Genomic DNA, 12,764 nt, shown 5'->3' with positions numbered 1-12,764 from the left:
ATCTGTAACTGTACCCTCACTGTGACTCACTAATTAAAAAAAATAAATTCAATAAGAATCTGCTGGAGGATTTTTTTTTTCTAGATGAAATTTTAAAAGAATTTCTTAGGTGGAGGTGATAAATGGCTCAGATAGAGGTTAGGCGTGCTCCAGCTTGGAAATGGCTGCCCATGGGGGTAGTTGGTGAGGCTCTTCCTGAACTAAGGAGCCTAAACATTCTTTGCAGAGCTCTAGTGGTGCTCAATGGGACTCTCCCTGCTTCCCATCTGGAGTCTGAGTCATCTCTGCCTGCTCTCAGATAGAAGAGGCTCCCAACTGAATAAGGATGAAGCCACATGGGTACCACATGAATGTGAAGTTGCCGTTGGACTTGGCAGGATGGAAGCCCCTTTCCTGGCACTGCACAGTCCCCACCTCTATTTCAGCAAGCTGCATTTCCCTTGCTGAGACTTATGCCAATCCCAAGACCCATTGCATCCAGCCTTGGGTGTCAAACGGAAAGTGGTCCTGACCAGCCTTTTTGTCCTTAAGTTACAGAACTACTAGACATGTACTCCCTCCTGCCAGCCCTGCCAGCAGAGCATGACTCAATTCCTTCCATCATCTGTGGACTCATCCCAAAGTGTACCAGAAAGGGTTTCCAGATGAGATCTACATGATGTCCGGTTAAGTCCTAATTTTAGATAAATAACAAATAACACAAGGTTGACCCATGCATAACCAATTCAGAAATTTTTGGGCATATCATATTTTTATATTCAAAATCTGGTGACCCTAGAAGTATCCAATATAAACAATACAGGAGAAGTTTAGTTTTTGTCTTTAGGAGAGCTCCTCAGTGTTTTCAAGTACCCGCAGAACCACTGTGTAGATGACCTGGAATTTCCAAGGGACCTGAGCAAGCCATCCTCCCCAAGTTATTGGAATTGGAACCCCTTCTCCTGGCAAGACATGTGGTGCAGGAGTCAAGCAATCCTTTTGTTTCAAGGATCTTATTGCTTATTTTAACTCCCTTTTTTTTCTTGTCACATCCTCTCATTTCCACCTATGATTTTCATTTGTTTCATCAGAACTAGAGAAGGAATCAGGCCTAATGTATAAAATGCAATTGTTCTAGTATTGAGGTACTACCATGGCTCCACCTACAAATCTTAAACCCACATTCTCTTGCATCCAGTGTTCCCCTTAGACTGCTGAGTGAAATACCTTTGTGCCACACCTTTCTCCCAAGCCTTCCATTTGCCCAGGAGACTATTGACTCCTCACCTCTGCCTTCCCCTCCAGGCTGAGTGAGGGTGCCTATGTCCCCATGGCAGGGCATGCCTCCATCTGGCTGCCAGTCTCCCCACTGGTATTCTCTCTCACTAGGCAGAAGGCACAGATTGTGTTTTTGATCGACAGCTGAATACCTGCCTTTTTTTACTTTGATTGATATCTGAATACCACTTTTGTCGTAAAGACAAGATCATACAAGATTAATGAGCTCCTTAAGTCTAGTACCTGCAGGCTTCTGAACATACAAAACATGCTTATGCAGATCAGATTGCTTCAACACATCAGCCAAAGAAATAGCACAGGGATCAAGGCACTTGCCTTGTGTGCTGTTGACCCAGGGTTGGCCATTAAATACCAGTACTGGGAGCGATGCTTGAGCATGGTTGGGCATGACCCCAAACCCTGAAAATAAATAGATAAAGCCAACTTTGCTTTAGAACAGAGTGGGAGGTGTCCAAGGGAACGTGATCCTGCAGGTTTCTGGGCGGGGCAGCAGGATGGGTGTGGTGACTAAATGGGAGCTTCGATCTGGGTGAGAAAGAGGGACTGCTGGTGAGGGGGAGAGTGGCTGACCCCAGTCAAACTGTGTTCTGTGTGCTTCCAAGTCAGTGAGAAATTTGTGTTTATGAGAACTTGAAATTTTATGTTATTAAAAGAAACCTAATATAGCAAATTTAAAGGAATAAAAACATGAAATTATGAACATAAATTTAAGTTCATAGCTTTGGAAAGGATAGTGGGAGCCCTATGAGGAGTGGAGGAGGTCAATACTTGTGGGTACCTCGCAGGAGGTGGTAGCAGGAGTTGGGGAATGAACTCTTGCAGGAAGCCAGTGGTTTTCCATAAATAATCAAGTTATAAATGGCCCGAAGATCTGGTTAAAAATAAAGCCCTTATCCCCATTCTAGAACTGCTGGTGCTAGGAACAAAGATTAGCATCTAGAAACCTCAGGTGCCTTGTTTACTCAAAAGAACTTATCTGTGGTATCAGACCATGGAGAGAAAGACCTAGAAAGGAATGATGGGGGTGGGTGGGAATAGCAGGTTGGTGGTTCTGACCATGCTTGCTTATTTTCAACTCCTAATATAGAGCAATCCTAATATAGAGGGATCTCTTCATCTAAGAGATCAAGATAAAGCATGGATTCACAAGCATGTGACTTGTGAACAAGTGGGTTCACAAGTCACAGAAAAGTAAAGTAATAAGGTAACTAATAGGAAAGTTTTTGTTGTTTAGTTTTGGTTTTGTGCTACACTCAGCTGTGTAGAGTACATATTCAAAACTTTGTGTTTAAGGATCAGTTTTTGCTGTGCTCTGGAGACCATATGAAGTGCTCAGGATTGAACCTGGGTCAACTGCATGCAAGGCAAATACCTTAACCCTGTATTACCTCTCCTGCCCATAGGGAGGTTTTGAAGCCAGATAAATGGAAGATAACAGAACCAATGAGGCAGTATGTGGAGTGTGTGTGTGTGTGCGTGTATGTTATAGCTATTAGTCTAGTTCCTGGAATAGTGAGTGGAATAAGGATATAAGGGGAAAGTACTGCAATACTGTGTAGAGTTATTAAATGATGAGGTAGGAAATCAGATTAAAGATGGGATAAATCAGATAAATCAGATAAGGAAGTAAAGATGGAGTCTGAGGAGAATATGAGGTAGCAGGTAGCAGGTAATTTCTTTAGATGGGTTGAGCAAGAAAATAAGTAGTGGGCTTTTAGGGGTATGTTTTATTTTTGTTTTAATTTATGTTGCTGGAATCAAATGCAGGCCCTCAGAAATGTAAGAAAAATGAGCTACTATTGAGCTATATCCCCAGCTGAAGAAGTAGTGACTTTTAGATATGTCAGTTTCTATGTTTGAAGGCAAAGTACAGGAGTGGAGTTGGGACTGGAGCTCCTGGAGGAAGAGAATAATATTGTCTTTTTTTTCCTTTTTGGGTCACGCCCATTGATACTCCAGGGCTGTTCCTGGCCCTGCACTCAGGAATCACTCCTGGTGGTGCTTGGGGGCCATATGGAATGTTGGGGATTGGACCCAGGTTGACCGCGTACAAGACAAACTCCTTCCCCACTGTGCTACCACTCTGGATCCCAGAGAATAATATTATCTTATATACTACTGCATCCCTACCTAGAACCTGACATAGTGTCTGGCTCTTAGTAAGTGCTCAACAAATATACATCAAGGTTATTTTGAAATAATTATAATATTAAGAAAGTTGAAAACTTACTACGCCCATTAAAGTATACCTGTTACTCAGTTTACTCTCAGAGGGACACCCTAAACAGTTATAATACAAAAATCAAACCAAGAGGCTGACATGTATATACTATACTGTGTATACCTGCACTCAAATCATACATATTTAGTTGAACTCAATTTTGTCTTAAAGACACAGTTGTGTAACCACGGCCACAATCCTTTCTTTTTTTTTTTTTTAATTTTATTTATTTTTAATTAGAGAATCACCGTGAGGGTACAGTTACAGATTTATACACTTTTGTGCTTATACTTCCCTCATACAAAGTTCGGGAACCCATCCCTTCACCAGTGCCCATTCTCCACCACCCGTAAACCCAGCGTCCTTCCCACCCTCCCCAATCCCATCTCCCCCCCACCCCACCCTGCCACTGTGGCAAGGCATTCCCTTCTGTTCTCTCTCTCTCAAATTAGCTGTTGTGGTTTGCAATAAAGGTGTTGAGTGGCCGCTGTGCTCAGTCTCTAGCCCTCATTCAGCCCGCAACTCCCTTCCCCCACATGGCCTTCGACTACAATGTAGTTGGTGATCGCTTCTCTGAGTTGACCTTTCCCCGGAACGTGAGGCCAGCCTCGAAGCCATGGAGTCAACCTCCTGGTACTTATTTCTACAGTTCTTGGGTGATAGTCTCCCACTCTGTTATTCTATATACCATAGATGAGTGCAATCTTTCTATGTCTGTCTCTCTCTTTCTGACTCATTACACTCAACATGAAACTTTTCATGCCCATCCACTTAACTACAAAATTCTTGACCTCCTTTTTTCTAACAGCTGCATAGTATTCCATTGTATAGATGTACCAAAGTTTCCTCAACCAGTCATCCGTTCTGGGGCATTCGGGTTTTTTCCAGATTCTGGCTATTGTAAACAGTGCTGCGATGAACATACATGTGCAGATGTTGTTTCGATTGTACTTTTTTGCCTCTCTGGGATATATTCCCAGCAGTGGTATTGCTGGGTCAAATGGGAATTCAATATCTAATTTTTTGAGAATCGTCCAAACACAATCCTTTCTTGGTGCCATCCTTTTATGGTTGCATGCAAACCCAAGAAATTCTTTCTGAATATTTCTGAAGTTCTATTTAAGTTCTTAAAAGAGTGGGCAGTGATGAAAGTTTCAGATCAGAGATCAAAAGCTGGAGGTTTATTAGCTCTATGTTGAGATTTTGAAATAACCATATAATCCCCAGTAAGGATTATGAAAAGATAAAAATAAAGAGAAACTTCCTTGTGGAAAACTACTGTCAGTGATATCTACTCCTGAACAATTTGCTGGATGCTTTCACAGAAATACTCCTGAGCATAAAATCATCTTCAGGCTGAATATGGAGCCAAAAGTTGCAAAGTCTGCTCAAAGTTTACATAGAACAGTTTGTTTACTAACTCATTCTTTTGGTTTTTTTCAGGAAAAACAAAATAAATAAAGTAGGAATCTGAAGCAGCTTGACTTAGTGCCCGTGAAAATATCACCTATTTGTTTGTCTTTGCAAAGTCTCATGGAAACAATCAGCTGGACATATTCACAAACGCCCTGTACTCTCTGAACCAAGTTCTTTCCTCTTGCATCACTCACTTCCCGCCTAACTCACCACAAATTCCCAAGGTTACTGGTCTATAAAAATATTAGCATGCTTTACCTCACCTCCCACCCAAAAAGCTTTTTGGAGAGGTATCTAAGAAGGATGAAAGGCTTGTCAAAGCTGTGCTATATAGATCTCCTTCTCAGGAAAGTTTCCCCTGTGTCACTCTGACCAGTGCATCCTTTAATAAACTGCTTTGTTCTTTCCAAAACATTCTGCAATGGGCAAATTCTTCTACCAACTCATCACACAAGCCCCTCTGGGGCCAGGTTCAAGGAATCGCCTCAGGAATCTACCACTTGCTCTGAAATCCAACCAGACTCTGGCAACCAAATACCAAATACACAATAGTTAGCTAGGGCAAATACCAGGTGATATTTTTCTTAAATCTCAGAGTGTTTACATTTTACCACTCAATTCAGATTAATCACAGTTAGATATAAGGATACGGACTTTCCTCAGGTAGTGTAGTAGATACACTTCAGGATCAGCATTCTTCTCTACTACCTGCATTGAGAAATGAGAGAAGACATTTTAGGATGATAACACGAACACAGCACGTTAATTTTGTTCATGATATGAAGGACTAATTTTTATTAAATGGCAGTTTCACAGAGATAAAGTGGCAAAGAAAACATTCTAATAGTTAGAACCAGAATTTTAAAATAATGAGAGAAAGTTATTTCAATGTCTGAATTTTCCAAGAGAAATGAAAATGATAAGTTCTGAGATATTCTCCCTTAAGTCACCCAGAAAGAAACTTGAATAGGTTTTCTAAGCCCAATTGCAGTGTAAATGTATGTGTAGGTTTCCCACACCAATGAGCAACTTCTGAACATCAGTAGGGCATCCAAGAATTCCCTTACATTCACCTCAATTATGATACTGTCTGCCTACAGATAGTAATTAGATTTTACATGTTAAGGGTTTATTTCATAAGATCACCATCTTCTATGAACATCAGTCACAAGTCTAAGCTTTGACAGATTGGCTCTAAATAAGAGTTTCCACAACCCTCTCTTTAGGTTATATTCTTCGCTGGAGCTGCTCACTGAAATCAGGAATCCCATATACTCACAAGATCACAGATTTACTGCACAATAATAGAAGTAAGAAATAGCCAGATAGAAGAGGTACATAATGCTGGGTATCGGGTAAAGGTGTGTGGTTCCTATGGTCTTTCCAGTTATCTTGTTCTTTCAGTACATGCTTATATTCACCAACCTGGAAACTCTCTTACCCATACTCTCATGGGTTCTTAATGAGGCCACATTATTTGGGCACAATTTATTAAACCATTGGCCATTGTCAACCGATTCTATCTCCAGAAAGTCTCCTCTCTGTAGAGATCTGAGACTGAGACTAAGAGTTCCAACCCTTCAATGATATGGTTCATTTCCTGGCAAGTATCCTCCATCCTTAGGTGGTGCTAATAATCACTCCACTCATCTAATAATAGACACCTTCATCACTGTAGACACTTAGAAAATTCCAAGTTAAGTCAGGAATTACAGATAAATATCATATCTATCTATCTTTGAAATATATTTGCTGATATAATACATATTGCTTATAAATCATAGCATTAAAGACCAATACACGAAAGCATATACATAAGTTCTAAACTTGACCCAGATATCTGTGGCTATAGAAAGTCATAGAGTATGTTATTATAGAGTATGTCATAAGGGAGATACTTTGGTCTCCATTCTTTACCTCTGCACTCCCTGAGAAATGGGAGGTGCCAGTTTGGGAGGAGGAGCAGGAGAGAACAAGAATCTTAGCTTTGCCTCCAGGCTGCAGTTGCTAGTACATCAGAGGTTGCACACAAGATGAAAGCTCTCTGCCCACCCCAGTCCAGGCTAGTCCTCTGCCTGACTCAGTAGGGCATGATCAGATACCAGGACCAAAGAGAAAGTTTCATGAATTGGTAGCAGCATGGGACTCAGAAAAAGGGGAAATAATTCCACTAAGAGTATATTTTCTTTGTTTTGTGCTGGAAAAAATGTAACACAAACCTATATTATTCTTTAAATATGGCCATTTATTTCTAAATTGCTAAGTCCTCAGAAGATTTTCACAGCAGGAGATGCCTTTCCTTGGGAGGGACACAGACTGATGACAGTCTTCTGTACTATCAGTATATTCGAAACAACATTCCACATTAACAGTAAATTTTTTTCAACCACTTTTAACTGCTCCAACACAGTAGTACTTCATTTAATGCTGCCTCCTTTAATCATTATACTGCCTCAAAGCCTAAAGTATGGCAGTTAGACAATTAAGATTACAAAGGAAGGGAAAAAGCAAGTTGAAACTTCATGAAATTAAGCAAAAGTTGTCAACTGGAATTCTGACATATCAAATATATTGCATTCCTCACCACTTAAAATAATTAATATATAAGTATCCTATGAAAAGTGCTAGCCATAACAGAGCTTGTGCTCACAATTTGTACATTACATCTCATTTATTCCATGCCCATTGAAACTAAGACACAAAGGAAAGAAAATCCTTTTAGTGTGCATATTAAGAGAAGCTGCTTCTCTAGTAATTAGAGATACAAATGAAACCCACAATGACTCTGCACTTTATACCAAACTTTGGCAAATTCCTAAAGTCAGATTGTATCAAGTATCAGTGCACTGTAAGTTGGCAAACAGTGTAAGGCAAGGAAAGGACACATGACATGCAATGAACTGAAGGAAATGTCACTTGTTCCTTGTAGAAAGTCACCAAGTAGGACTGATGAAATCTATATCCACATGCTACAGTCTCTGAATAGAACCCTTTGCCAGCGTCAGTTTCTCACTGCAATGTTTCTCTATAGGCTCTTCATAGCAATGTTTCATTGGATAGAGGGCTATTCTGGGAAGCACTGTAGTGTCTATCACACTGTGTTTATCCCTGAGATATTAGAAACAAAAGAAAGAATTTACACATTCTGGAGACATATCAGACAGAAGTAATGAGTCAGATTTTCAAAGAACAACATGGATAGATCTAAAAAATAATACTTATTTTAGATAGCACATTTAAAATTGGGTTAACTCAAGAATAGTAGAAATAAGTACCAGGAGATTGTCTCCATGGCTTGGAGGCTGGTCTCTCATTTTGGGCAACTCAGAGAAGGGAACACCAAGTAAAATGTGATTGGAGGTCATGTGGGGGAAAGATGATGCGGGCCCAATATAGACTAGAGACTGAACACAATGGCCACTCAACACCTTTATTGCAAACCACAACTCCTAATCAGAAAGAGAGAACAAAAGGGAATACCCTGCCATAGTGGCAGTATGGGGTGGGGGGAGACGGGACTGGGGAGGGGGGAGAGGGATGTTGGGTTTACTTTTGGTAGAGAATGGGCACTGGTGAAGGGATGGGTTATCAAACTTTGTAAGGGAGAAACATGAGCACAAAAATGTATAAATCTGTAACTGTACCCTCACGTTGACTCACTAATTAAAAATAAAATATTAAATTTAAAAAAATAAAATAAAAAATAAAAACTGAGTTGAGCTAAAACGATTTCATTTTGAAATCCTAAATAACCCAAACAATATTTGAGTAACATCACTCTGTGGATTGTTTTTTACACCACATTTTCAAATATTTTTTTAAAGTTTCTGCAGCTCACAAATTATGATAATTGTATGCATACTTCTATAATTCTTTTTATCCAAAGATCTAATCTGTTATTTGAAAATGTGGAAGTTCTTCTAAATGGTTGTCTGTTTTTCTGAAACTAAATTGAATATAGTATTGTTTACAAAAATATTACTAAATGATTTCCTCTTTTCTTCATTAAGCGCAATTCTAAATTATCTGTACTCAAATTTAATACTATCATGGTGATAATTTATTGTTATGCAATTATTTGAAGATTTATTCTGTAAAAGAAATTTTCCTTTATTCTTTATTTTCTCTTTCCTGTTGATAATGATGGGAGTTATTAAACATGCTTCCTAAATAAAAAAAAAATAAAATAAATAAAATTGGGTTAACTATTGTGTAAACCATATTGATAGTTTTGTTGTATAGTTCCTGCATCTCACCACCACCAAAGTGCCCAAGATCCTCTACCAATGTTTGTAAGTTACTTCTATTCCAACTCTTCTTTGTAATTCCCACCCCACCCCACTGGTTTGGTAATATCAGTTTGTAATTCAAGGCCAAGTGTTTGTTATTGTACAATACAATCCTTATTTTTGTTTCTCTATATTTCACAAGCAAATGAGATCATCCAGTATGTGTCCTCCTTCTGACTGATTTTGCTTAACATGATATGCTATAGTTCCATCTATGTCTTACAGTGGACTGTAAGACTCCATTCTTACAGCTTTATACTATTCCATTGTGTATATACAGCAATCTATCTATTCATCTGTCATTAGGCATTTGAATTGTTTTCATATCCTGGCTAGTATACTATATGTTTCAGCGAACATAGGTATGCATATATATTTAATGTCTTTGTGTTTTGAGAGGTAGATACTAAGAATAACTAAGTCATATGGAAGGACAATTCTTACTTTCTTTGAAAATTTGTTCTCTAAATTACAAAGAGCAGAAGCTACCAATGGAAGATAAGGATCCAGAAAGTAATTCATTCAAAATTACGCATTATTTCATAGTACTCCATGAATCATCCTGTGTTCCCAGTTTAAGGATGCTGACTCAGAACAGATCCCAAACAAATGAATGTCTGTTCAAAAGGCAAACTCATAGACACACATCACTAATATCTGAATTATAGCAGGTTCTTCTTTCTGTTCTACTTACTCTACCACCTCAAAGACTGGATGGGGAATAAAACAAAAACATAAAATGTTAAATATAAAATAAAATTCAACAATAAAAGGCATTGTTGATAGAATCTGTGGGCAAAGAAATCATGCCTCCTAAGATGGTGAGATCATCAAAAGCTTTGTGTGAGAAGCAATATTGGACCTGGGGGAAAGAGGCTAGAAATGGAAAGATAAAGAGGCAAATTATAAATATATGGCTTTTAGTTAGTTAGTTGATCTTTAAAAAAATATATCTGACTCATCAGAGAGAGAAGACCTGTTAGAGTAGCAGGGAGTTATTTTGCCAGAAAGTTGCGATGCAATAATTTTCTTACTGTTTAAGAATCAGGTTACTTAAAGTCTTAATTTAGCTCCATTGATTTTAAATAACTTTTCTCATGGACCATATCCAGCAGTGCTCAGAGGTTACTCCTGGCTCTGCACTCAGGAGTCACTCCTGGTGGGATTGGTACCATATCGCATGTTGGAGATTGAACCTGGGTTGGCCCAATGCAGAGAAAATGCTTAATCTATTGTACTATCTCCTTGTCTCTATTTTTAAGAAATTTTAAAATTTTATTGAATCACCGTGAGATACTTACAAGCTTTCATATTTGGGTTACAATCTCACAATGATCAAACACCCATCCCTCCACCAGTGCACATTCCCCATAACCAATATCCCGGGTATACCCCCCCTTTCCCACTCTCCCCCTGCCTCTATGGCAGACAATATTCCCCATACTCTCTCTCTCCTTTTGGGCATATAGCTTGCAACACAGACACTGAGAGGTCATCATGTTTGGTCCATTATCTATTTTCGGCATGCATGCATTTCCCATCCCAAGTGGTTCCTCCAGCCATTATTTTCTTAGTGATCCCTTCTCTTTTTCATCTGCCTTCTCCCCTCTGCTCACGAAGCAGTCTTCCAGGTATGGAGCAATCCCCTTGGCCCTTGTATCTACTGTCCTTGGGTGTCAGCCTCATGTGATGCTACCCTACACTCCACAAATGAGTGCAGTCTCTCTATATCTGTCCCTCACTTTCTGACTCATTTCACTTAGCATGATACTCTCCATGTTTATCCATTTATAAGAAAATTTCATTACTTCATCTCTCCTAACAGCTGCATAGTATTCCATTGTGTAGATGTAGACTTGGCCCTGTTTTAAGTAACTTTTTATGTAAGTGCACTTATGGCAAATCAACCTCGTATTTTGTTTGTTCTTGTTTTCTGGAGGCCACAGCTGGCAGTATTCAGGGCTTACTCCTGGTTCTCTGCTCAGGGATTAGTCCTGGTGGTAGTTGGGGGATCGTATGGGTGCTGGGGACTAAGTCCAGGTCAACTGTGCACAAGGCAAGCACCTATGCACTGTTTGATGTGTATTTTGTATATGGATTATCAAATTCATAAATACCATAAAGATTAATTGGTAGCACTAAGGAAAAATAAAAACAAAAAAGTGTTTAGTCAAAGAATAAATAAAAGGCTGGTATCAGTTATGTAAGTTAAGCACACATAGGGCATGGACAGACTTCAAAGGGCTTGAGTACATGCCTGGCATATTTAGAGCCCCTGCTTCAAGCATGAGAACTGTTTGGTTTCCCAAGTACCACAGAGTGTACCCCTGGTGGGCCCCAGCACCACTATTTTTTTTTAATTTATGCACTGTCATAACACTGTCATCCCCTTGTTCATTGATTTGCTCGAGTGGGCACCAGTAACATATCCATTGTGAAACTTGTTGTTACTGTGTTGGCACATCAAATATGCCACGGGTAGCTTGCCAGGCTCTGCCATGTGGGTGGATACTCTCAGTAGTTTGTCAGGCTCTCCGAGAGGGATGGAGGAATAGAAGCCGGGTCAGTCGCAAGGTGAACGCCCTACCGCTGTACTATCACTCCAGCCCAATTGGCTACGTTAATTTGAGGAACCATCTTTGAGTGTTAATCATAATGCATTTGAGTCTTAGTAGATAATTTTGTAAAACAGGGATATCTTTTTGTAGAAAAATTTGAAATAAAATAGTGAACAAAAAGTGCCAGGAAAAAACTAGTCCTTGGTGATCAGTATTAGTGGCGACTAATGTAAAAGAGATATCACAAATCAAGAACAAAGATTTTTAAAAAAGGCATAGATTGTCTAAACAATAGTTGTTATACACACATACATATGCATATATGTGTGTGTATATATACACATATACATAGATATCCTGATTTTTTAATAACTGCTACAACTGGAAGTTTAAAAAAATTTAAAAACACAGGCTTTCATTAAAATTGAGGGCAAGGATATTTAAATGTTTGTTGAATTTTCAACATGGAAAAAACAAAATCAAATGCACTGTCTAAGCATAGCTGCATTCTCAAAAGGTACCTGGGGCAGAGAGAGAATTGAACACAGGTTGAAGCACATACTTTGCATGCAAGGAGACAGGATCCTCCTGATTTTTCAAGCATAGTCAGAAACACCAGTGAGTGTGTCTCCTAACTTCCACACTTCCCACACCCCATCCTTCACCTAACAGGTACCAAGTCACTTTGCTTATGAATCAGGAGTCTTTAATTGGACAGAATGCATTTTTGTTATCCCTTGATAGTTATCTCTAGCACTCCCCTTGGAACTGGTTGCTTTTAAAAAAAAAGAATGAGAATGAGAATGAATAAAAAGATAAAAAGAATACATACATACTCAGACACAACCAAACACTATATAGTTCAAGGCTACATCTATATTTGTAAGTAAATGTATGGAAAGCAGATTATATATTAAAAACACACAGAAGTGGATACATATGGTAAGAGGGAATACAAAGAGAGAGGGAAAAAATAACAGAATAAAAGAGGTGCCTTGTCCA

The 12,764-nt window shown here is 39.0% G+C and overlaps 1 protein-coding gene across 1 annotated transcript in view; it reads right to left on the bottom strand.

Moving 5' to 3' along the window:
- LOC101540787 (aldehyde oxidase 4-like) overlaps window positions 1-12,764 on the bottom strand; it is a 99,918-nt gene that overhangs the window by 85,274 nt on the left and 1,880 nt on the right. Inside the window, exon 2 of the mRNA XM_055121837.1 lies at window positions 5,566-5,623. Coding sequence (XP_054977812.1) covers window positions 5,566-5,623 — 58 coding nt within the window. The remainder of the gene's footprint in view (window positions 1-5,565; window positions 5,624-12,764) is intronic.

This window comes from Sorex araneus, chromosome X, assembly GCF_027595985.1.
Source record: "Sorex araneus isolate mSorAra2 chromosome X, mSorAra2.pri, whole genome shotgun sequence".
Taxonomy (NCBI): Eukaryota; Metazoa; Chordata; class Mammalia; order Eulipotyphla; family Soricidae; genus Sorex; species Sorex araneus.
This window is presented reverse-complemented; position numbering and strand designations above follow the sequence as displayed.